Below are 26,735 nucleotides of genomic sequence, written 5' to 3' on the forward strand. Positions count from 1 at the left end.
AATGCTGGCACGTGCATTACATTACTCCTCCTCGAAGACTAGCACTGTCACCAGCTCAAAAATAACACCCAGAAAAGTTTTAATATATTGTTTATGATCCTAACTCTGAACGCTGCTGTTAAATCTCCTCCCAGGCACACCTTAATATTATAGCAATCCTCCTTTTGTTGCTTCAAAAGCGTAATGTGAAACCCAGGGATGGTTTGTGTGGTGGAAAAAGTACTCACATTGTTTTTAGGCTACATAAGAAAAAGTATCAATACTGCACTGCAAAAAGAAAGAAAAGGAGGAAACTTTAAAAAACAGCAGGTAGCAATTTGACGCTCAAATAAATGCAGATTCCCTACACACTTCGTTTGAAGGATTAATTTGTGATACTATACAGCCTATACACCAGATAAAAAATAAGAAACATTATTGAAGGAAAATAATGTATTAATGCCTGAGCATGTTTTTTTTTTTTGCTTTCACCACCAACGCTGCCAGCTTATACTTGATTTGCTTTGAGAAATTAGCAAACAATAAAAAAGTAATATTGCAAGACCTGAAAAGTTTGAATAAAGAAATTTCAGACAGATTTTTAATAAACTGGGCCAGAAATTGCACTTTTGATAATAAAGGTTGCCTACCCCTGCCTTAGGAGCATAGGCCATTGATGGCCTTCCTCTGTTCCTCTTCCCTTGCGGGTTCCATCTTAGAGCATGTTTGGTTATTGAACTATTTGGTCTTCTTCCAGTTCCATTTCCTCCTTCTGATCTGGATGTCTATTGTTTCCTGATGTGCGGTCCCACAGGTTGACATTAGAGATGGTAAATTCTAAATTTACTTGACAAAAATACGAAAGTTTTGGCATCAAAATGTACTTAAAGTACCAAAAGTCAAAGTAGTAGTTTTCAAATAAATCTTTTGAAAATAGCAATAGCAATAATTATAATATTTGCCTCTGTTGTAGATGTAGTGGAGTGGAAGTAAAAATACAGAAAATACCCCAGTAAAAAGTCAAATAAAAAAAATAGAGTACAATACTTAAATTTACTTAGTTACAAAAACAACGGTGCACTTGTTTGGGGAAAGTGAGAGCCTTTATTCGTGCTCGTGAAGCATTTGAAACGGGACTAAAATAAATAGGATTGTTTCAGCTGCAACAGTCTCAAATGGGGCGACTCTGATTACTGCAATTACAGTTCAACAGGGGGTTGCGATATTATTTGGCTGGCTGTAGGGGTGGGGAGAGAGACGGGACATGGTGGCCGCGATTTTGAACCAGACAACTGGGGCCGCCGCTTATGAAACGGGCCATTAGCCCGCTGTAATTGTCAGCGATGCTGTCACACGCATTTGTCTCCCCTCCTCGCCGTTCGGGCTGTCACATCCATCAGAGGCTGGAATTAATTGCGCAATTAAGATTCTCATTGCTTGGCAGATATAGCTACTAATGGATGGGCGACAAGTGTGATATGATCATAAAGAGAGGGTTTTAATGTACTGTTTAATTGCTCTTATGTGGTCTGCAGTGTTGGAGCGGGCGGCTCCCGCAAGTCCATTTGTTCTCCGCGTCGTCGCGGTCCTAAAAGAAGCTCATGACATGCAGAAGTATACCGCCGAGGGCAGGTCATGGAATGCTGTAATGACATTCATGGACATTGATATTATGTCACTGGAGGTGGAATGCCACGTCAGGCACATGCTGCACACAGCAGGACACATCAGTGTTCATTTAACACTGAGTGAACATGGACCTAAATACTACTTCTAGCACTACTAAAGCCTCGATTAGACATTGGGTTATTATTAGTTTTATTGTTATTTAAGAGTATGTGCATGTGGGTATGCTGTGCTGTGAATGCATACTGTGTGTGTGCGTGCGTGCGTACGTACGTACGTGTGCGTGAACAGAACACCCACTATGAACATAATATTTGTCTGTTTTTTTTAAATCTTTGGTAGCCTAGGGCAGTGGTTCTTTGGTAACCTAGGGCAATGATTTTGGGGGTGTCCCCAGATGATTAACTTAATGTGCAACATTGTTTTCTCTCTCAACAGTAAAGAAACCAACAAAGTTTAAGAGTATAGAGGGTTTATGCACATTTATAAAATGACAGTTTGTAATGAGCTTGAGTTACTGAGTACTCTTCCACCTTTTAAAGTACTCCTCACGCCGCCCAGAACCCTTCCCAGGTCCTAAGCCCAAGAAGTTACCGGATCTTTTTAAAATGAAACACTGTCACTAACACTACACTATACCTTTAAGTTAACACAAACAGGTGTTATAACCTTTCTCATTTGCATAAACCTACTATTACTGTACATGCACCTATTACTGTACAAATACACCTTTCTCTGAATAAAAGCTGAGCTATCAATGAGACCCTCTTTAACTGGTGAATATTATTACTTTCTACAGCGACTATTTATTTTAGAGACCAGGCGACACACCTTAACTGTAGAAATGTAGACCATAGGTCTGAATGGAGAATGCAAACCACAAAGACATGTAAAGTGTGAAACTGATCAACCTTGTAGCTTCCTGCCAGGGGCCTGGAGAAAAGCAGCTTGACTTATTCAGTACAAAGAGCCCACTGTGGACATATCGTCCGTCCGGTTAGGGTTAGGGATTTGTACTTTATTGTCTGCCAAGCTTACCCAGCTGACACCTGCCCGCGCAGTGTCAGCCTTCTGAGAAGGTGAAAAGACTTTTAACTTAAGAAAATACATTTGTTGATTCTTACCAAAAAGTCTAACTCAGCTCCACACAGTCAGAAGTTCGAGTGCCATGAGGTGCTAACACCTCTCTCCCATGGACGCGGTGTACTCCCCCGAAGGGGAGTTAAAAAGTCTAAACCTTAAGAGTTGTAAACTCTTGAAATGAATTCAGACAGACACCAAGCAAAAGTGAATAAAAAAGCTTTAGTGAAATAAAAACAGTTACAAATTATAAGCTCACCAATACAGAAATTGGCGATGAAAATTAACAAAGAAGTACTCAACTAAACAGAGTCAAACTCTCTCTAAGTAGACAGAAAAGAAGAGAAGCGAGCCACGGCGACACAACCTTTTATAGTCCGTCCCGTCGCGTCATCTCAATAGGATTACACACACAGAGCTTTGGTTTAGCACACACACATGGGCACGCGTACATGTACTAACATGCACGAACATGCACGATGTTGCACGATGTTTCGCAATGGAGACAGTCCAAGGCCAGGCCACGTGAATTTGGGGAGTCATCCCGTTCACATGTTAGAAGTCACCGTGTTGTCCTTTACTCCCTCAAGAAGCAGTATCTCATGTTGGCAGTAAGGAGATAACGGTTCGTTAGCGCGGTCCAGGAATGTCCGGGAGTCTATGATACAGCCTGACACCAAGGCTGTTTCTCGCAGGTGCAGGCAATGAAGCGGCTAGTGTAAGCATTATGTCATGTTCTGACCTATGAGTACATTCAGTTTTTAACCTTTACCCATGTCAGTGAAAAAACACGTATATACGTAGCTTTGGCATGCACATACAGTATAGCAGAAATACAGTATACAGAATATCAGAAATCAACAGCCTATGTTTAAATGAGGCATTTCTATATATGCAGTATATATGCATCTACAGTACTAGCACACTAAATGCAAAATGTATGTCCCTTTTCATTGATTAACATACAGAGAATATATTGGGTCATGACATTATTTCTTCATCAGCTCACTGGCGAGAAACGTGGTTTCGTTTCTCCTTCCTCTTCCCTGCTTGCTTCTCCGTGTGTGCAGAGGTCACAGGGGTGGTGGGTGCCTGAGCTGGAGCCGGCGCTGGAACTGGTGCCGGGTAGAGTGGTTGTAGGTTTTGCATGGGGAAAAAGGCCATGTGAGGCCCGAGCTGTGCCACCGGAGCCTGCATCTGCGGCAGGGGTTGTTGTTGGGGTGTTGGAGGTGGGGGCATGGCCTGGCGATCCGCAGTGGCAGTGGGTCCAGGTGACTGCTGTCTATCTGAGCCCACAGATCCTCTGCGCTTCTCCTGGCGGTTGTCTCCCTTGCGGCGGGCATCGCGGTGGTCACGGTCATTGTAGTATGGCTTGAAGGACCTGGGTGCCACACCCTTGGGGTCACGAGCAGGTGCTCCGGGGCCCCTAACATCCCCTCTGGCACCATGGTTCTTCTCAAGTGCAGCCACAGCATCATCGGATGGCCACACTTTGGAGTCTCGAGTAATATCTCGAATTCCCTGGGAATTCTTCTCCCACTTTCCCCGGATCATCCTGGGGCCCAAGATGGCTTCCAGGATGCCGAAGCGGTTTCGCCCTGCTGCCTGGGTCTCGATAGTAGCCCACACTTCGCCGGACTGGTAGCGTAGGTTGTTTTGCATGACCCTGTAGGTGGTCATGCACACAGGAACGATGGAGCGCCAGTTGTTTCCCACCAAGCGGCTGTAGATCACCGACCGCTTGATGGAAACAGTTTTCAGCAGCACGTAGGTCTCCCAGGTGGGTGTCAGGAACGGCTCTTTGTTGGACATATGCCCTCTGCGGATGCCCACGATGTTCTCCCAGGCCTGGGGGATTTTCAGGCTGTCATCGGCGATTTTAGCACCTTTAGTATTATACAGCTGCATTCTGGGCATCTCAGCCTCCTCGTCGTCTGAGTTGGTATCGGCAGGAGGAGGAATTACCACCCTCCAGACTGCCCCTCCTTCGAGCCCAGAGGGCTCAGAGTGTTCATCCATTGGAGCCGGAGTGGTTGCTCCACTCCGGTCCTCCTCCGGTTGGCCCTCGGAAAGTAAGTCATTTTCCGCAGGATCCATGGCAAGAAGACTGTCATCGTCCATGTCATCCAGGCTGATGATCTGCTCTTGTCTCTCGCTGGCCATGGCTAGGTCGTAGATGGGTTTAAATTCTTCACGCAGAATATTAAGTGCCTGAGCAACGTCCATATAACAGCCAACGGGAGTTATGTCCAGAGCCAGCCTGAGGGGCTCCTTTAATGCAGCTCCTCAGGCCATGACTCCTCCTCTATGGGAGGGGACGCCCCTCCCTCTGAGCTCCTCCTCTCTTTGTACACATCCATTTTTGGCATGTCCTAGAGAGCTCTGCCCACGCCCCCTAAGAGGCCCAGGCGGTACAGTACTGAGAACAAGATAAGCCATCCCAGTAACATCAAACAGGGTATAGCCCATTTGAGCACACCTGCAATGATTCTCCTTCTATGCAGTACATATAGTGCATATGATTTCAAAGGACAGGGGGCCATATTCTTGGGGTCACAGTCAGGACCCCTAACACCCCCTCTGGCATTTGCATTCGGCTAGGGCAATGCCCAACCATGAGCAAGAACATCTGACCACAGCTTCAGTGGTCATAACAGGATAGGCTGCCAGGACGATGCACAGTCCATACAGGACGTAGCACCGCGGGCAAACCAATGCTCAACATCCCCTGGGCCCCTCCTTGGGCCCAAAGGTGAAGGCCTCGCCACCAGGGCGAAGGAGAGGCTTGCGTGAAGCCTTCCCTGGCCAACTTCACCACACCATCGGATACGCCTAACCGGCGCTGGCACTCTTTCCAACTCCACTGTCCCCGATTGGTGGGGACCGTCCTGGCGCTACACAGATCAACACTTCATGTCTGGCACACTCCAAGGCAAAGGGCATCTCCTTACGAGAACCAACAGTTACCTGCCCCATGCCTGGCGTAACCTCTCCATTCCTAACTAGGGGTTTACAACCCGAAGCTTCGGCCATTTCTCAGTGCTCACCTGGTCTTGCGAACTTGGTCTATATGCACTATTCCCGAGTTCTCCAACCTAATCCTATGTGGGCCAAGAACCCCAACAACCGTGTCTTTGAATTCACGCTTCTTGCTGGGATTTCCTGGCAGGGGTTTTCGCAGCACCCAGACGGCTTCACCAGTGGAGAGAGGACAAGAGACACCCGTGTCATCTCTGGATACCCGTCTCTTTCCCTCCTTCCCTGGGCAAGTCGCCTGGTGCAAATGCAGGAGAGAGGAAAGCCCATCCCCAGAGCTCTCCACGCCTCCCTCAAATATCTGTTCTTTCACTTAGTGAACAGCCTTTTCCGCAACTCCGTTAGTCTTAGCATGGTACAGAACTGAGTATTCCATCCGAATACCCTCATCCTCCAGCAAAGACTTAACGCTAGTGTGCGTAAAATAAGTCGCATTGTCCATTCGCAGGGACTGTACCCCGTTCTCTTCCCTTAGGAATTGGGATATACAGTGGCAAATGATCGCCGCGGTGGGTGTCTTAATAGGGTACACCCTTACGGTTCCAGGCCCGTTATCAGCGATAACTAGCCCGTGTTTGTGTCCTCTCCGCGTTGTCTGGGACATAGGCCCAAACACCTCTGCGGAGAAGTGCGTGCCTGCTATAGGCACCGCGACCTGCCCTGCAGGTATAGGTTCCGGCTTTGTACCCCTGATCAGGGCACAGCGCTCGCAGGCCTTACGCACTGCGATGGCTCTTTGCCGGGCCTTCGGGATCAGCAGATCCTGTGTCTGTAGGTACCTGAGTAACCTTTGGCTGCCCACATGACCAAGGCCCACATGAATCGTCTGGATTATGTGGTCGGCCTCATCTCCGGGCACTTCCACCACCTTGCCTTTACCCCCTGCCTTTGGCAGGACCAGGCGCAGTCGTTTTAGCCCCACGGCATTGGCCAGCTGCCTGCGCTGAGCCATGGCATCCACTTCCCTGTTACCGGTGAAGTGAATGCCTTCGCCACCCGTGTGGCTCTTAATCCATTTCCATGAGAGCCTCATGTTTTTGGATTGCTCCACTATGAGAGCCCAGAGCTCACCATGGGCCATGGGACGGCCTGAGCTCGTCTCATAGTCCCTAGCTAGCCAGGACTCCAGATTCTCAGCCCCGCCTTGGAAGCCGTAGTCTCTATCGGTTACTATCAACAGCTTGTGGACATGCTTTCCCCTAGCTGTGATAATTCCCTCCATTATGGCTGTTACCTCGGCCATCTGGGCCGAACCGTCTATCCATCCTGAAGATGATTTCACGGTCTTGTCCTTATGTTTAAGGATAAATGCCCATTTGGCACGGTTGCCGTCGGGCTTCTGCTGGCTCCCGTTGGTGTACAGGACCCATGGGGGTATCGTGATCAGCAGAGTTATTTCTAGCCGATCATCAGGCAAGCCTTGAAACACCTCCATGAAGCACCAGATGCTGAGGGCTTGGTCATAGTCCCACGTACCCGTTCCAAACAGGGTCATGACTATGTTATATATCTGCATGTCATAGGCTTGTGCAAATAGCTTGCCATAGTATGCCAGCAGGATCGACTTTTGGCGTTCCTCACTGGTGCCTCTAGTAATTTTTTGCATAACCATGGTGATAATACCATGATATTTTCTCTGGGAAAGCTGGTATGGTGCACATACCAATATCTCCCCATTCTCTAGTTTCCGGTTTGGCCGGGCCTCCACCGTGCGTCGGCACCATGTGTCATACCCTTGACCTGCACCGTGTGCTACAGCTGCAGCCATGCCTGCAGTATTTTCTAGATCCCTATTTGTGAGGTTCACCACAAAAGGTCTCTCTCCCTCGGGCATGTGTCTTTCGAACCTCTCGGTATAAACCTTGAGCTTCAACATTCGCTCGGGGGTAATGGTGTGCGTCCTGGCTGGGATCCGCCAGGAGAAAGCATCTAGCATCTGAGGCGGTGGAGGAAACCTCCCCTCTCGCTCAGGTTCAGCTCGTTTCCCTTCGTTTGTCAGGGGGTCCCATTCTAGGCCTCCGGCCCCTGTGGGGCTGGAAAGCCAGGGAAGGGGAGCTGTAGGGCCAGCTCGCGTTGCTCCAGGGTTCCAATTCAGCAACCCTTGGTGATCAGGATATGCGTCCCCCGCACTGGATTCGTAGCGGGCTGCGGCTCCTCCGTTATGCAGGACTACTGAGGTCATTACGCCATTACTGTCGTAGTCACCGCTGTTGACATCTCCCTCCCAAGAGTCCACCGATGGGGGTGCCATGGTGCCAGCCAAGGGAGTGGGTGAGGCAGACCTTGCCCCGCCAACCGCTTCCGAAAAAGCGTTATCTGTGGCGGTGGGATAGGCAGAGTCCATGCCTGAAACTTTTTAGGTTGGTCGCAAAGGTTGTTATAATATTATTAGATGTTCTCAACTGCTATTTTATCTAGTTCCTAATGGAGATGTTTTTACCGATTTACTGGCCGTCGGCTGTACGGACCGACCTCCACTTCACTCTGTTCAAAATCTCCGACGCTGTGGGGAGTTTTGTGAATAAAAGCACTTAAGCCTTGATAATATTAACTATCCTTTACTTCTGTAGTAAATAACCATACTCCAAGGGTCTCTCGGCTATTCTTTATGTGGCAGTGGACACGAATTTAATTAATCAATTACTAATCAATAATCAATAATCAATCAATATCCACCCAGGGACGCCATGTAATGAGCTTGAGTTACTGAGTACTCTTCCACCTTTTAAAGTACTCCTCACGCCGCCCAGAACCCTTCCCAGGTCCTAAGCCCAAGAAGTTACCGGATCTTTTTAAAATGAAACACTGTCACTAACACTACACTATACCTTTAAGTTAACACAAACAGGTGTTATAACCTTTCTCATTTGCATAAACCTACTATTACTGTACATGCACCTATTACTGTACAAATACACCTTTCTCTGAATAAAAGCTGAGCTATCAATGAGACCCTCTTTAACTGGTGAATATTATTACTTTCTACAGCGACTATTTATTTTAGAGACCAGGCGACACACCTTAACTGTAGAAATGTAGACCATAGGTCTGAATGGAGAATGCAAACCACAAAGACATGTAAAGTGTGAAACTGATCAACCTTGTAGCTTCCTGCCAGGGGCCTGGAGAAAAGCAGCTTGACTTATTCAGTACAAAGAGCCCACTGTGGACATATCGTCCGTCCGGTTAGGGTTAGGGATTTGTACTTTATTGTCTGCCAAGCTTACCCAGCTGACACCTGCCCGCGCAGTGTCAGCCTTCTGAGAAGGTGAAAAGACTTTTAACTTAAGAAAATACATTTGTTGATTCTTACCAAAAAGTCTAACTCAGCTCCACACAGTCAGAAGTTCGAGTGCCATGAGGTGCTAACACCTCTCTCCCATGGACGCGGTGTACTCCCCCGAAGGGGAGTTAAAAAGTCTAAACCTTAAGAGTTGTAAACTCTTGAAATGAATTCAGACAGACACCAAGCAAAAGTGAATAAAAAAGCTTTAGTGAAATAAAAACAGTTACAAATTATAAGCTCACCAATACAGAAATTGGCGATGAAAATTAACAAAGAAGTACTCAACTAAACAGAGTCAAACTCTCTCTAAGTAGACAGAAAAGAAGAGAAGCGAGCCACGGCGACACAACCTTTTATAGTCCGTCCCGTCGCGTCATCTCAATAGGATTACACACACAGAGCTTTGGTTTAGCACACACACATGGGCACGCGTACATGTACTAACATGCACGAACATGCACGATGTTGCACGATGTTTCGCAATGGAGACAGTCCAAGGCCAGGCCACGTGAATTTGGGGAGTCATCCCGTTCACATGTTAGAAGTCACCGTGTTGTCCTTTACTCCCTCAAGAAGCAGTATCTCATGTTGGCAGTAAGGAGATAACGGTTCGTTAGCGCGGTCCAGGAATGTCCGGGAGTCTATGATACAGCCTGACACCAAGGCTGTTTCTCGCAGGTGCAGGCAATGAAGCGGCTAGTGTAAGCATTATGTCATGTTCTGACCTATGAGTACATTCAGTTTTTAACCTTTACCCATGTCAGTGAAAAAACACGTATATACGTAGCTTTGGCATGCACATACAGTATAGCAGAAATACAGTATACAGAATATCAGAAATCAACAGCCTATGTTTAAATGAGGCATTTCTATATATGCAGTATATATGCATCTACAGTACTAGCACACTAAATGCAAAATGTATGTCCCTTTTCATTGATTAACATACAGAGAATATATTGGGTCATGACATTATTTCTTCATCAGCTCACTGGCGAGAAACGTGGTTTCGTTTCTCCTTCCTCTTCCCTGCTTGCTTCTCCGTGTGTGCAGAGGTCACAGGGGTGGTGGGTGCCTGAGCTGGAGCCGGCGCTGGAACTGGTGCCGGGTAGAGTGGTTGTAGGTTTTGCATGGGGAAAAAGGCCATGTGAGGCCCGAGCTGTGCCACCGGAGCCTGCATCTGCGGCAGGGGTTGTTGTTGGGGTGTTGGAGGTGGGGGCATGGCCTGGCGATCCGCAGTGGCAGTGGGTCCAGGTGACTGCTGTCTATCTGAGCCCACAGATCCTCTGCGCTTCTCCTGGCGGTTGTCTCCCTTGCGGCGGGCATCGCGGTGGTCACGGTCATTGTAGTATGGCTTGAAGGACCTGGGTGCCACACCCTTGGGGTCACGAGCAGGTGCTCCGGGGCCCCTAACACAGTTTAAGGACTTTTTAATACCTCTAAAATGAGAAATTAAACATTGGCCAAATTGTCAAATATTAGAGGCAGACATTGTGAAAATACATACATACGAAATACATACATACTGTACATACATGCTCACAATGCCTCTCAACGCGAGGCGTTGTGAGCATGTAGATCTGCTATTTTCACAACTCTTAGTGCTCGTCAGGGTGGGGGGTCCCCAGTTAAAATATTATTATTTTGGGGGTCGCGGCCTGAAAAGGTTGAGAACCACTGGCCTAGGGCTCGCGCACAGGTTGGTTGTGAGGGGCCTCCAAACAGTCAGCAAGGTACTGCTCAGTATCAGCTAGTATAGGAAGCCGCTCAATTTGGTGGAGACGTTGTTTCCTTTATCCATGATTGATGTCTGTCTCTGACAAGTATGTCAGCTATATTGTATGGAACAATGTTCTGCCTATAGGCACTTTGTAACTGTCTGTTTTCCTATTTTCTGACTGCACTGCCAGTGTTTATGTCCTTTGTACAAGGCATTCTTGTACTTCTGTATATGTGGAGTTGTGGACGTAAATACAGATTTCTAGTGTGTGTGTGTGTGCGTGCGTGCGTGCGTGTGCGTGCATGTGTGCGTGTTACTGTAGAATTGAGGGAGCAAAACAATACCCACAATTCAGCTGAACAGAACAGTTTTCTATGCCGGCAGGTTTAGAGCGAGTCAACGTTATGGCCCTTAGAGCTCAGCTATATTCCACGTATCCATACTTTAGGTACAGTATTTATAGAGCAATAACCTGGGCACTGAATGGCGCCATTTCTTGACGTTTTGCTACGTGGCGGTGACATCGAACGCAAGTAGATAAACTGAGGGCACTGCCTCGGTATCTTTGACCCATCAAAACCGGGAAGGCACCCGTGTAATTTTTATTTAATTTGAACCACTTTTAAACACTTTGGCTATTCAAAATGTGCAGACATACAAGCTCACAGCTCGTCACTTTGTGTCGCGCTATGTGAGCCTGTAATCTGCAGCTATTGTCCCAAAAAATCCTAAGAATTTGTGAAAATCTAAAATCTTTGCTTCTGGGAGGGTCCATGGAGCAAAATATTTTGAGAGCCAAATACATGAGATGAAAAAGGTTTTGAGCACCACTGATATTTAGCAACACAACTTTTTCATAAAACGGCTCACAACTATTTTCAGGTGCACGACGTCTGCACAGCACGGAAAAAGTGGACGATTTCCTTTTTTGAAAGAAAACAATGATTCTCTATGACCTCATGCACACCGGCTCCGAATTTGTTGTGCGGCAAGTAGCTGCGGCAGTGCGTTTTTTTTCCCGATCGAACCCAGTTCGATTCGGGGCTCCTCATTCCTCCACCGCCGTTGTTGCTGCTGGCTGCTGGGCCGAGGAGGGTAAATGGTAAATGGTGCATTTGTATAGCGCCTTTATCCAAGGCGCTTTACATAGATGTGCATTACATTCACCCATTCATACACCGATGGCAGAGGAAACCGTGCAAGGCACCACCAACCAGCTCACCGGGAACAACTAGGTGTTCAGAGTCTTGCTCAAGGACTCTTCGACATGTGGACAGGAGGAGCCAGGATTTGAACCAATGGATCATAGGCCAACCTGCTCTACTGTACCTCCTGAGCCACAGCCGCCCCCGGGTGCCCCAGGGTGACGCTGACTGGCTTTGTTACGGGACAGTGAAACGCAGTCTGCTTGGACCGGCGTGGTGGTGGTGGCGCTCACGCAGTGCTGGCACGCTGGGTGAACAGTGGCGATAAATAACAGCCGATGGCTGTGCACAGGAAATGGGTGCGTGCGTGATTAGGCATTTAGAGGTTGTGTTTATGGGTTGGGAATTGAAGGCCTGGTTTATACTCAGTAGTGCATCGGTTTCGTGCGCCAACAATAGCAGATCTACAAGGTCTTGAGTTAGGGTTAATTTTTTTTTTTTTTAAATCGCTGTTCTGATATGTTGATTAGTATGAGTAAATATGTGGATAATAGGTTTGTTTTTATTGATCTCTCTTTCCCTTTCCCCCCTTCTTCTTCTTCCCTTTCTCTTAAGGTATCAAACACGACACACGTGCATATCTCCTTGTAAGGGCTGTTCTGTCCCGTGACATCATCTGTCTCTTGTGACAGCAGCTGTTGGTCTGCATACATAGGGACACATACACACATACTGTAGGGACATCTCCATACTTGGGAGTTCCGGGCATTATGCTCTGAAACATTGGTACTGCATACATAGGGACACATACAGCACATAGGGACATAAGGTCAAGTCAAAAGGACTTCAGCTTCTGTTATATTTCAACTGCAGCTCATCAACACTAGAGCTTCTAGTCTGATAATGGTGATGATGCTGATTGTTCTGATTAGACTAACATTTATCTGCTTTACCCAGTACATACATGTGTTGAATCACTCTCATTTGCGTCAGCACATACCGATATACCTAAACGCCATGACCATCAACTACTTTATCAGGTCTGTGAACAATGCTACAAGATGCACGTTCTATTCCTATTCATTCTGTTCTGTTCCTTGTCTCTTTTCTTCGGTGTCCAATTCTGTGTGATATGCGTTGTATATTGTATACACAGAGTTAGTTCAGGCAGACTACTCAAAGGAGCGCCAATCCCTGATCAGCTTATCAGTCACATGCTCACTCCATCTGATTGGGCGGGGCTATTTAAAGCTCCCTGCTCACATATGCTTAAAATTACACCAAATATGCATCTTACGCTCTCAAGAGTAAATTATTGTTAAACATCTGCATTAGTTAATTTACAAAAGTCTAAACCATTAGAGAATGTAGAAGAATAGTTATTTTGGTCAACGTTTGCCTGTTATCTCTCCTATGCTACCACCACATAAATACAGCATGGAATATTTTTTTTTTTTTTTTGTGTTTGCTGTTGACTAATGTGGCTCCACATTAGTCAACAGCAAACACACAAAAAAAAATCATGGGGAGCTAATGGGGAGCCAATAGTTCTAGACAACAACTATAGTTCAGCCAATCAGATAGGGGGAAAAGGATGACATCACAATACCAGTAAGACTCCCTTTTCGGGAGATAAGCGATTGTCAGGTTGCATACACAAACTTTAGAAGGTAATGGTAGGCAATCAGGATGGAATATGGGAAATGCGACAGATCCATGTTGATGAGATGACTTTAGAGATACTGTGTACCGCTTTGCATGATTTTAGGTCAAAATCTGTAGGAGCAGTGTCCAAAAAGTTGTTTTGCAAGAATCGGCCACATGGTGGCGCCATGTGAGAAATGATGGGTGGAGTTTGTGGTTTGGCAGCCAAGGAGTGTGTGTGCAAAGTTTGGCATGGATAGGGGCAACGGTGGCAGAGATATGAGTAGGGGAAAGTGTGACGTGACAGACTGACTGACAGACTGACTGACAGACAGACTTACTGACTGACAGCCGGAGGTTTTGATAGTAACTGCAACCTGATGGTTGCAATCAAGGTATTGTGAGGTGATGAGTAACTCGGACAAGTACTTCAATGGGAAAAGGTTGGGGCAGCCTCACTAATAATAACTAAAAGGATGCAATTGGAAATTGCAAGTGTGGTTGCCGTTGACTCTAATCATGTGCGCCAGCAGAGCGTGCAAGTACTGCGTTCGGCTGTGTATGTACGTATATGTATGAATGTATGTCGTTGTCTGTGTATGTTTAAGCCCGTAGCCCAGTCAGGGACCACCATTTCTGGTGATGCCAGTGGTGATGTCACTGGCAGCACCATGAGGTGTGCTCTGCTGGTGCACAAGTAGTTGTGCACATGGCGCAAGTTGGCACCTCGACAGAGTGCAATTCTAGTTTAACCTTTTGTATTCCTATTTTTACAATTGCCCCATATTTTGACCAGTTGGTATGATTCTGCCTGTAGACAAACCGTGATTCTTCATATTTTTGCCATATTGCCAATGCCCACTCTTAAAAATAGTTATATCAGCATGCCCATATCACTCACAGTACACTCTGTGGGCAAAGAACTTCTCTTGGTCGTAACCAACCTAAATGTGACGTTTAAAAACAGAAACAGCCCTCACATCTAGGCGACGGCGTATATACGCCTAGATGTGAGGGCCACATAGCGACCCAAACTTCTAGTCAACTTGATTCAATGATCAACTAAATTCACAGACGGATGATTTGCAACTAACTGTCAGATGTGCAAATCTGTGTTATTAGGAATGATGTCAATGGTTTGTCTTGTGTGACGTCAGGTCACACGTCTGGTCGACCTGAATAAGATGTGACGCTGTTTTTAAACGTCACATTTAGTCTGGTTACGACCAGGAGAAGTTCCTTACCCACAGAGTGTACTGTGAGTGTCGGAGTGTACTGTGAGAGGAGGAGAATAAATTAAATCCAAGTCTTTCCAGCCTAAAGAAACACCTTCCAATTTACAGTCCAAGTAGCAGAAGCTGTGTCCAAGACACAGGTGTCCTGTTCTGAGTGTCCATACGCCTTCACATCTCGGGTCACCCTCCATAGAAAACATGAACAGGAGCCACAACAACCTCTGTTGTCAAATGATGAGCAATCGACAGCTCCCCTCATCTTCCTGCCGGACAATCACCAGCTTTTTAACCAGACAGAAACAAGGAGACAAAGACAAACCAAGATCTTCCGAGGACAACGCAGCCAGGAGAAGTATAGAAAAACTTGATGACTTACACAATAAACAAAACATGTTATGTGATAAGAGTTTCATTGAGGTATCGGCACATCATGTCCAGCATGCCCACACCCAAGAAAAACCTTTCCAGTGTAAACAGTGTGACAAGGGTTTCAGTGAGTTAGGGACTCTGAAGAGGCACCAGCGTGTCCACAGTGGTGAAAGATCCTTCATCTGTAAACAGTGTGACAAGGGTTTCAGTGAGTCAAGTGACCTGAAGAAACATAAGCGTATCCACAGTGGAGAAAAACCCTTTGTGTGTAAACATTGTGACAAGGGTTTCAGTCAGTCAGGTGACCTTAAGAAGCACCAGCGTATCCACACTGGAGAAAAACCCTTTGTGTGTAAACATTGTGACAAGGGTTTCAGTCAGTCATGTGACCTGAAGACACATCAGCGTGTCCACACTGGAGAAAAACCCTATGTGTGTAAACAGTGTGACAAGGGTTTCAGTCAGCTAGTTCACCTGAAGACACATCAGCGTGTCCATACTGGTGAAAAACCCTTCGTCTGTAAACAATGTGACAATGGTTTCAGTCAGTCAGGTGACCTGAAGAAGCACCAGCGTATTCACACTGGAGAAAAACCCTTTGTTTGTAAGCAGTGTGTCAAGGGTTTCAGTGAGTTAGGGACTCTGAAGAAGCACCAGCGTGTCCATACTGGAGAAAAACCCTTTGTGTGTAAACAGTGTGACAAGGGTTTCAGTGAGTTAAGTAGCCTGAAGAGACATAAGCGTGTCCACACCACATAAGAGCTTCACATCCTTCAATCCTTTACATTGATTGATTGATTGATTGATTGATTGATAATACAGTAGGTAAATACAAAGAGGGGTCAGGGGAGGCTGGGCTAGGTTTGTTATTGCCAGTTGCGAATGGCTGCCGGTTGCGAATGGCTGCCGTTTTTTCAGGGCGATTTTAAAGGATGCTAGGGAACCACACTCCTTTAAGGCCTTCGGTAGGGCGTTCCACATTTTGGTTGTTTAGCAGAAGAACGAGTTTGCCCCTTTGTTTGAGTTGACTTTGGGTTGAACGTGATCTGTGGCGCTGCCTCTGGTGTTGTAATTGTGGACGTCCTTAACGTTTATAAAGTATTTTGCCAGGTACATGGGTATCTTAGTGGTGTAGTGTATCCATATCTTAGTGGCCCATTGCAAGTTGCTGTACTCTGTCATCTACTCTGAGCCACCCCACTCTTAACTGGTGAGTAGTGGTGAGGTGAGTCTGATAGGGAAGGTTAGGCAGGACCCTAATTAGTTTGTTTTGAGCTGTTTGGAGCTTAGTTTTCAGGGCTTGTGGGGCGTCGCGACACCATACGTGGACTCCATAGTCAAAGAGGGGCTGGATTATTGCACCAGCTTATGGTCTTCAGTGTGTTGAAGTTGACCATTGGGGCGATCCTCTGTAGGAAACAAGTTTGTTGGTTGATTTTATTTATTACCTTTGAAGTCATCTTTTTGCTGGAAAGATTAGCTTCAAGGATACATCCTAAGTAGGAGATTTCGTTTTTCCGTGTTATGACCTTGTCGCCCACTTTGATTGTGAAGTTATCAACCTTTTTGAGGTTATGATTTGATAAACAAGGAGGATGGATTCAGTTTTTCCCAGGTTAATTGATAATTTGTTGTCGTTAAGCCATGTGCAGATCTTACTTAGTTCAGAGTTGAGTGACTTTTCAACCTGCAAGTGGTCCTTGCCTGAGACAAGGACATATTCTGACATATTCTTATTCTGATGACAAACCATCATCTACACACTTCACCAACTGAGTTGTCCACCAGGTGGCGCTGGCCATGCTTAAAGATCCTGTAAACTGTAAACGTCTTGTTAATTTAATTTCCACAATAAACCAGTAAGACTCCCTAATCGGGAGATAAGTGGCCGTCAGGTCGCATACACAAACTTTAGAAGGCAATCATAGCAAATCAGGAGGGAATATGGGAAATGGGACAGATCCATGTTGATGACATGACTTTAGAGATACCGTGTACCGCTTTGTGTGATTTTAGGCCAAAATCTGTAGGAGCAGTGTTCAAAAATCTGCCTGATGGTCGCGCTAGAAGAGGGTCATGTGAGAAATGAGGGGAGTGAGATGTGAGTTGCCATCCAAGTAGTGTGTGTGCAAAGTTTGGCATGGATAGGGGCAACGGCGATGTAGGGCAAAAGTGTGACGTGACGGACAGACAGACAGACGGACGGACGGACGGACGGACGGACGGAAAGACAGACAGCCGGTGGAGCTTTTCATAGAAATTGAACTGGCTGTTTTTGTTTTTCCCTTTTTTCTTTTTTCTCCCCATTCACCATCTAGTATATAGATTTGTCGATCAAACCTCCACCACTCTGATTTTTATCAAAAATAATATTGATTTGCTCCTCATTAGTTTGATTCTTGATTGTCGGTTAATATTTTGAATATGCTGAGGATTGATTAATATCTTTTCCAGACATCAAAAACAGCCTTAGGGAAAGGTCATGAAAAAAAAAAAAAAAAAAAAAAGGTCATGCCTTTCTAAGTTTAGTCCAAGGGAGGGTCAGCTACATTTTCTTGAGTCCAAGGGGTGGGTCATTCCATTTTTTGTTAATAAAATAGTCCGTTTTGATATGCCGATAACATCGACCATCACCAATAATTGCTCTATTTTTTCAATTATCATCAACAATGGCCATCTTGGCCTATTTGACAGTGGAGAAGCATAATTGCTTTGATGCAGTAACATTAACGAGCGTCAATGAGCATCAGCTGGACACAGACAGATGTTAGAGAGGCAGGTGCTGAAATCTCTAAAAGGGCCTTTCGGTGAAAATATCGATAATAGCAGACCTCCAAGCTCACAAGGCGTCATGCTGTGACGCGTTGCAAGCTTGGAGGTTGGCTATTTTCGGTGCTTGATACCACACTGAACTAAGCATTATCAAGTCAATACTGGAGTTGTGCCGTAACGGAATGGATTTCTACACAGAGAGGGAAAATCATTCAACACAAGATGCTGCATTCAAGTTCAGGAGAGTTGGACATCAGGTATGGCATGGAAAGGGAGCATTTGTATTTCTTTTCGACACATAATGACACATAATTAATGATTCTTGTGATTTGGTAAGCTTACATTGATTTCATGTCAAACACCATACAGTAACAACTCCCATAAATTTCACCAGCAAAAATGTAATACAATTTAAAATATATCGTAGCACAACATATTGTGACACCCCTAGGGAGGGTTCATCTTTTTCCTTGTATCTCTTGGGGAGGGTCATTGAATGGTTTTTACAGTCCTGGCTTTTTATATCAGGGCACATACATTTTCTCCAGGGGTACCCTTCTTTTAACAAACGACCTGTCTCTAAGCCAAACGTAGGAGCGGTTAGCACCGCACAAAAGCGAAGGAGCGATTGTTTCCGCGAGGTGACAAAGTTGATTCTGACTCTCTCTCTGTCTCCTCCCTCTCGTTCAAGTGTTTTCCCAACGAGACAACATTTTCTCCCCGGGACTCAGTCAGTCAGACAGTCGGCTTTATGAAGATTCATTTTGTGAACATCACGGGTTGACAAAGCTGAGCATCTCAAATGGCGGCATTTGTCCTCCGACACATTGCTCTGTCTCTGAGTCATGCCACCGTGTAGCCTGGGGGCTTTCAGCCTGCGTGGAGCTGAGGATGTGTGACACGGTGAACGTTGAGTCTCTCTCTCTCTCTCTCTCTCTCTCTCTCTCTCTCTCTCTCCAGGGGCGTCACGCGGGGGGGGGGGGGGACTGAGTTACTAGGGCTCAAGGTGGAGGGGCCTTAATTATTTGATATACTTTAGCTATTTGCCATTTTGCAAAAATCATGAAAATGAGTGCAAATCTTTGAATATAGGCCTATGTATTTTTTTATGCGAACATTTGTAAGTAAAATTTTGCTTCTGGGGGGTCCCTGGAACTAAATATTTTATGATGCGGGTCCGTGGCCAAATACATATAATTTTGGGACTCTGTGCCGCGCTGTGAGCTTGTAGATCTGCTATTTTTTTCAATAGTTAAAGCATAAAAGAATGCGTTCCCGGTCTAAATGGGTTAAACCCTCCCCCTATGAAGAACATTCATGGGGGGCCCGCAGTGAATCCTTGTACCCAGGGCCCAGAATTTGGTGTGACACCCCTCTCTCTCTCTCTCTCTCTCTCTCTCTCTCTCTCTCTCTCTCTCCTGTTGTAACATTGCTCAATTTTGTGTGTGACGGTTAAGCCGGGCCATCTGGAAGACCAGGAGGAATCAGGTTCAGCGGCTGGGATCACTTGATCCCTTGTTGATGGCAAAGGGGATAATTTCAGCTCGCATCAAAATAGAGCACGCCTACTACAGGTGTGGTGGGTGTAGGTGACGCACAGTCACTAACGATGGTACCTTACAGGTTGCTTTCTAAAAAAATACAAAGTGTCGTTCTAGTGACCTTGTAAAAAAGGTTTTAATAAATTAGGATAGGCCTACAACTCAGGAGGACTCACTGTATATCACTTGTATCTAAAAAGCTTGAAATGCGTCCCAATTAAGATCTGCTACTGTTGATGCTTTTGTGCAACACTGTAGTATGATCACGTGGACGTTCATTTCTGAAGGAAATACAAACATTTTTTGAATATGGAGACTGTAATGTTTCTGTAACAACAGCAACGATATACAGCAACATAAATATTCTTTCAGGAAACTGACATGATGGGTTAATTCACAGGTTCTCAACCTTTTCAGGCCGCGACCCCCAAAATAATCATATTTTAACTGGGGACCCCCAGTCCCCCACCCACCCTGACGAGTACTAAGAGTTGAGGCATTACATTTTGTATAACACGGTTCTATCCAATCTACATGCTCACAACGCCTCGCGTCGCGAGGCGTTGTGAGCATGTAGATCGTCTATTTTCACAATTTCTGCCTCGAATATTTGACAATTTGGCCAATGTTTAATTTGTTATTTTAGAGGTATTAAGAATCTCTTTAATTTTCACTTTAGAAATGTGCAGATACCCTCTATACGCTAAATGTTATGTTGGTTTGTTTACTGTTGAGTGGGAAAACAATCTTTCACATTTAAGCTAATCATCTGGGGACCCCCCCAAAATAATTTGGGGACGCCCCTGGGGGTCCCGACCCACAGGTTGAGAACCACTGGGTTAATAGACACGTACTGTACACAACACACACCCCAGGTGGGCCAGGTGTGTGCCCTTCACAGCTGCTTGGAGGAGGGGAAGAGCGGAGTGAGCGTGTGCTGTTTTCTTCTTCCGGAGCCGTGGCGGAGTTATTAGGACGCAGCGGTGCGTTCATGTGGAGGAGCTTTTCAACACCTCCTGACTGACTGACTGAGCCCCTAGCCCCCCCCCCCCCGCCCTCATGCTCACCTCCCCTCTCTCTCCTCCTCCTCTGTGGCTCCAACCCTCTCCCTTTTTTATGATAACGGCAACGATATATGTAAAGAATGAAACACTAAAAGACTATATCGTCGTCTTAACACACGGGTGACTAACAGGTCATTTTGACCGATTTTGAGATCGCAAAGTGCAATAACTCTCCCTGTGAAGGTCTCAGAAATGTCCCCTTCCATGACTTTTCCTAAATGCTCAAGACATATGTTCTCGTTTTTACCCCCTTCTGAAACGTTTCCTAAGTATGAAATAATATACCATTATACCACTCTGACTGTTAGTTATTGGTCATAAAGACAGGTCTCACCCATTCCTCCCCCTCCCAGAAGCAAGGAGAGAATTTCACACCTTTTGCGCTCCCCATTTGAGAGTTCAATTGAAATGCTAATTCGCATTTGGAAGATAATAGAACCCCCGCTGGCAGCAAGGGAGGAGGTGTTGCTCTCCTGGGCCAAAAGGGAGAGAATTTACCTGTCAATTTGATTGATAAATGCAGTCAGAGTGGAAGTGATTTTTTTCAGTCACCCGAGTGTTAAAGCAGGGGTAGGCGACCTTTATTATCAAAAGAGCCATTGTTTGGTTTATTAAGAATCTGTCTGAAGTTGCAAAATGTCTTGCAATATTACTTTATTGTTGCGACCGAAGGTCAAAGTTTAGTATGAGAAACGGCTCATCATGTCTCCGTCCGTACGGACGCCTGCCGTGTGCGCTTTTTTTACGGTCTATGGGTTTGCCGCTCTGACATCACGCTCTGACATCACTGTGATGTCAGGGGAACCACACTAACGGAATCCCTTTAATGCCTATATAATAGATCCCTGATCTGTCATCAATATTAAGCCCATATCTAACAGGACTTCATATGGGAATGTCCATATATGGAGGCCACATACAGTACCACACTAACAGAATCCATATATGGCCAAGACAGATGGCCAAGACAGACCAAGTCTGTGTGGCTAAAGACTGGGATCTCCATATATGGGCATAAAAGGGATTGTATGTATGATGTCAGATGTCATAGATGTGGGTGCTGGAGGTGTGTTCTCTCCTCCGCGTCATCAGCGCCCATACCCTAGGTATACCCTAGGTATTGGCGAAAGGGCCTTTTTGTGTGGAGTTTGCATGTTCTCCCCGTGTTCCCTAGGGTAGTTACCCTCACAAAAACATGCAGTAATCCTGGTCTCTATAATGCCAGACGGGGTGCCTGATGGAGGGGAAAGGAACTGGTTGGAACAATGTGTTCCTTCCACGCGCTACGTCCTACCGGGGAAACTCCCCCCTGTCAGGTGATAAGAAGCGGCCTGCTCACTCATGTACTGAAGGAAGCATGAGCTCAGTTCGGGGCCCTCCCCAAGTTGGCAGAGGGAAGGTAGCGCCCAGGATTACACCACTGGGTGAAAATGGGTTACAAAATCGTGGGATAAAAAGTAATTTGGGGGAACTGGGGAGTTGAGAAACAATGAGTGTACTTGATCAAATAAGTTTTCTTTTTTGTTGTTTGCTGCGTTATTTATTCCAGTTTTCTTTGGCTGATGCTCAGGCAGCAGCTCCCCCACTCTAAACCATTCACTGCAAATAATTTAAACAAATCTTTTTAAAATCCATACCAGGTTTTTCTCCCAATCTAACACAGCAGTACTGCAATGAATAGGAGGGAGCAGCATAGCATAGCTAGCTGCCAAGTGCCAACACTTTGATGCCTGCAGTTCCTCCACATCATTAGCTTTCCTTCACACCTCTCTTCCTCCCACTGTATGGTTGGAAAATAATGTACAGAGTGTGTGTGTCACCCACAGAGGGGGAGGTTCTCTTTCCCAGGCCACAAGCGGGAGTTCTCAGGTGTGGAGATTGGAACTCCAAAGCTCGTTTGACAGACTGTTTTTCCATTTTCCAAGTGTTTTTTTGGGGACATTAAATAGCAGTCCCTCATCCTCTCTCCTGGCAGCTCAGTTGAAAGCGTTGGCGTGTAACGCTTCAACAAGGACAAACAAACAGGTCTCCGATAAAACAATCCAACAAAAAGGCGCGTGTTGTTGTTGTCTTTGGCGCGTGCAGGCCAAAGGAAAAGGCCGGTTGCTCCGGGCGGCGTTGTATCACAAATTAATCCTTCAAACGAAGTGTTGTTTCAAAGGGAGTCGGCGTCTGTTTGAGCGTCAAATTGCTACCTGCCGTTTTCAAAGTTTCTTCCTTTTCTTTCTTATTCCCCCCCCCCCCCCCCCCCCCCCGCCACTCACACAACGGTGGCAGGAACGAATTAGAAGCTCTCAGGTAGACGGTGTGGCCAATTGACGATGACAGCTTCGCTGCGTGACATAGTCGTTTTCTTTCTTCTGCCTCGCTCTCCTCCTCACTCCTGCCTTGCCTTTTATTGTTTTACCTCCCTTCTGGCTGTGTTCCACTTTCCTGACGTTCTTGCCGCTGTCTGCCACTGGGCTTTATTCTTTTGCTCTTTTCAAAAAAGAAAAAAAAAAGTCAAAGAAAAAGATTTTTCTCACGTTGTTGCAGTGAATGTTCTTTTCAGCCATGAAAGTGGTCCAGCATTGTCGTGGACGTTGAGTGACAGACTGACTGCTTCATGCCCTCCAGCATCTTTGAAACATTGTGTATAGTTCTTTGAGCCATTCTAAACAGTGGTGGAAAGTAACATAGTATACCTGAGTACATTTACTCAGGTACTGTACTTTTTGAGGTATTGTTTATATAATAGAATAAATATTCAACTATTACTCCACTATAATTATGTGAAAACATATAGTTACAAGTTAAAGTTAAGTTACTCGATTTTGATTGCTATTGTCTCTCGTTCTCAGGAGACAAACATATAATAAGCGTTTCAGCCCTATACTACAAGATCTGCTATTTCCATACGATTGTTATGTGCTTTGAAACCTTGTGAAACGGGACATTCCACTGTACAATGAGTACTTTTACTTTTGGTACTTTTACGTACAGTTTGAATACCAGATGTTTTACTTGTAACCAGGCCTAGAATTTCGTCATTTCAGGGGCAAGGCAAATTGGCCTTTGGTGTTGTCAGTTTTTTGAGGGCACAAAGGCCAAATGCCAGGGCAGGAAGGACATCAAATAAAATAAATAAAAAGGTTTAGACCACTGAAAGAATGCATTGCATTTAGGGGTTAAGGATGATTTTGAAATGTAGATTATCTGCAGTGAAAGAAACCTCAGCCCTGCACTAATCAAACTTACTGCGTTGGTCAGGGGTCATCAACCCCTGGGCTTGTGATGGGCATTTTCCTCAAAATATATTTTTGCCACGGACATACAAAAGGAGTGGTCAATAATATTACTATGATATGAATAAAATACTAAATGTATACTAGTCAAGTAGACATGATGGAGAACACATGCTGTGTTTTTAAAGAGGGAGAGTGGTTAGTCCTCATCCCAGTAAGTAGGAAAGCTGAGAGAGAAGGCGTAGATGGAGCAATTTATAACCCATTTTCAAAAATTGCTTTAAAAGTCAAGTGTATTATTTCCAGGGACATCTCTGAACTTTTGTCTACTTTCTTACCTTCTTCACTTTCTATTTGCCAGACCCATGAAATGGGTAGGCCTACATAAGCAAATGTCGGTCTGTCCGGGTTTTCTATATAAAGGGTATATATGATGATGACATGATGATGACATGCCTACAAAAGGCATGATGTCATAAATGATGATGACAGACAGGGGGTTGGCAGAACCGGGGTCTGGCACAACCAGGTTGACCTGGTCTATTTGCCAGACCCATGAAATGGGTAGGCCTACATAAGCAAATGTCGGTCTGTCTGTCTGTCCGGGTTTTCTATATAAAGGGTATATATGATGATGACATGATGATGACATGCCTATAAAAGGCATGATGTCATAAATGATGACAGACAGGGGGTCTGGCACAACCAGGTTGACCTGGTCTAGTTTTTCCTAGTGATGGCTTTAAACCTTTCAAAGCACTAAAGACAATTAGAGAAGAATTGTCATATTGACGTCATCTACCGGTCATTATTCATTTGCGTAAAAAACCTGGGCTCTTTATTGAGTGTTAATGTCAAAGGGCATTTGAGAAACAAACGTAGCTCTTAAACTCTTAAGTTAAAATTAAATCATTCATTGGCTTGGAAGATATTTTTTGGTATGGTTCTTTGCCATGGCATTTCTGGCTGTACTGGCACCAGTGGCCAGTGGCTCTCAAATGTTTTTCAAAATAGTAAAAAAAAGGCAAAGAAGTTTATATCAATAAGGGGTAAGGCATGGATTAAGATATAGCTGAGAATTGTTGTCACCATGACAAGTAAGAGACACTGGTGTCTACTGTCTACATATTGACAAGAAAGAAACAGGAGAAAGTGGTAGGCCTACAGTCAGCTGGGGCATTAAGGCCACAGTGGCCTCAGGGCATGCCATTTCTGTGGGGGCACAAGGCCAAACTGAAGGGCAACGACGGCCATGGCCTTCATGGCCTCCCTGAAATTCCTGCCCTGCTTGTAACAGATTATCTCTTTTTTGTGGTAAGTACACTAAGTACAGAGTGAAAGGTAAAGTTTATTAAGTATTGATGGTTCCAAGTGGTTAAATATCTGAAAACACAAATTGACATGAATCCAAAATACACTGATTGTGGGGGTCCCTGCTTCATCTCTCCCTCGACTAAGAGATCCTTTGCCTGAAAACGTGCAAGACCCCTGTTCTAAACTAAAGTCTCTCTCTCGCTCTCTCTTACAGCCGCCGGATGAAGATGACCTGGTGCTGACCCCCGACGGCACACGAGAGTTCATGACCTTCGAGATCCCCCTGAACGACTCGGGCTCGGCGGGGCTGGGGGTCAGCGTCAAGGGCAACCGCTCCAAGGAGAACCACGCCGACCTGGGCATCTTTGTCAAGTCCATCATCAACGGAGGGGCCGCCTGCAAGGTGAGGAGACCAATCAGACCAAATTAGAACTAGTAAAGGCTTTATCATAGTCCGAGGTGAAGAGCTATCACCTCAACTTTTAGGTGATAAGCTATCACATAAAAATTGGGCCATCATAGTCACAGACTCACGGTGAAGTCCTTTCACCGTGCCTTTGTGCCTCTGAAACCAGGGGGCACACTGATTGGTCAAGTTCGACCAATCAGTGAACGGGGTGATGGGGAGATGTCTGAAGGTAGAAACAGAGGAGAGATGTCGGGGTTCGCAGTGATGGACGTAATGACGTAATGTTGTAGTTCAAGAGATCCCTGTCACAGATATGGGCTGTCTTGGCCATCTTTCTTGGCCATATATGGATTCTGTTAGTGTGGTATGTGACCGATGTGGCCTCCATATATGGGCAATGGGCATTCCCATATGGGCAAGTCCTGTATGGGCTTAATATTGATGACATCAGGGATCTCCATATATGAGCATAAAATGGATTATGTTAGTGTGGATCACAGTGATGTCAGAGCGTAAGAAGCTGAAAAATTAAAATAAAAATCATTTAACACTTTAAGAATGTGTCTTACACCCCCATGTTTTTTACAGGACGGACGCCTGCGCGTCAACGACCAACTGGTTGCGGTCAACGGGGAGTCGCTGCTGGGGAACACCAACCAGGAAGCCATGGAGACGCTGCGGAAGTCCATGTCCGTGGAGGGCAACAAACGAGGCATGATCCAGCTCATAGTGGCACGGCGGGTCGCCACCAGCAACGAGGTAGAGCTAATAGTCAACCGCTAACAGGAACCTTTAATTGCAACTCTACACCTGATTTATACCTGGTTGCAGTCAGTGGTGGAAGACGTGCTCACATTTGTGTCAAAAAAATAATTGAAAACCACAGTATTTATTAGTATTTATTAAATATTGTAGGCCTACTGTACAGATTGGCGACCGTCAGGTCAGAGCTTCTAAATACGTGGTTTCTTTGGCCACCGACCATGGCGTTTTTGAGGCGATGCACAGCGGTAACGTGATCCGCCTCTCGCTAGCACAAGGGTAACGTGATCCGCCTCTCGCTAATGGCGGATCACTATACATGGAGCTCTCAAGAGGCGGCAGACGTTACCGCAGTGGAGCCACATAATAACACATAGACTCGAACCGCGCGGGCTGCGAACAAGTGGTGGGATATTGAGAGTGGAAAAGGACAGATACATTTCTTCTGGTTCTTTTTCAATGATAATTTAATGTGGCTCTTCCCTTGCCACCGCGGGCTCTAATCTGTCCTCCGTTGGTCGGGGGGTGG

The 26,735-nt window shown here is 45.7% G+C and overlaps 1 protein-coding gene across 1 annotated transcript in view; it reads left to right on the forward strand.

Moving 5' to 3' along the window:
• The window catches only part of LOC308306798 (partitioning defective 3 homolog), an 806,734-nt gene that overhangs the window by 435,415 nt on the left and 344,584 nt on the right, over nucleotides 1–26,735 (forward strand). Inside the window, exons 13-14 of the mRNA XM_080751840.1 lie at nucleotides 25,250–25,438; nucleotides 26,033–26,203. Coding sequence (XP_080607966.1) covers nucleotides 25,250–25,438; nucleotides 26,033–26,203 — 360 coding nt within the window. The remainder of the gene's footprint in view (nucleotides 1–25,249; nucleotides 25,439–26,032; nucleotides 26,204–26,735) is intronic.

This window comes from Nannobrachium achirus (assembly GCF_963921795.1).
Source record: "Nannobrachium achirus genome assembly, chromosome: 21".
Lineage (NCBI taxonomy): Eukaryota > Metazoa > Chordata > Actinopteri > Myctophiformes > Myctophidae > Nannobrachium > Nannobrachium achirus.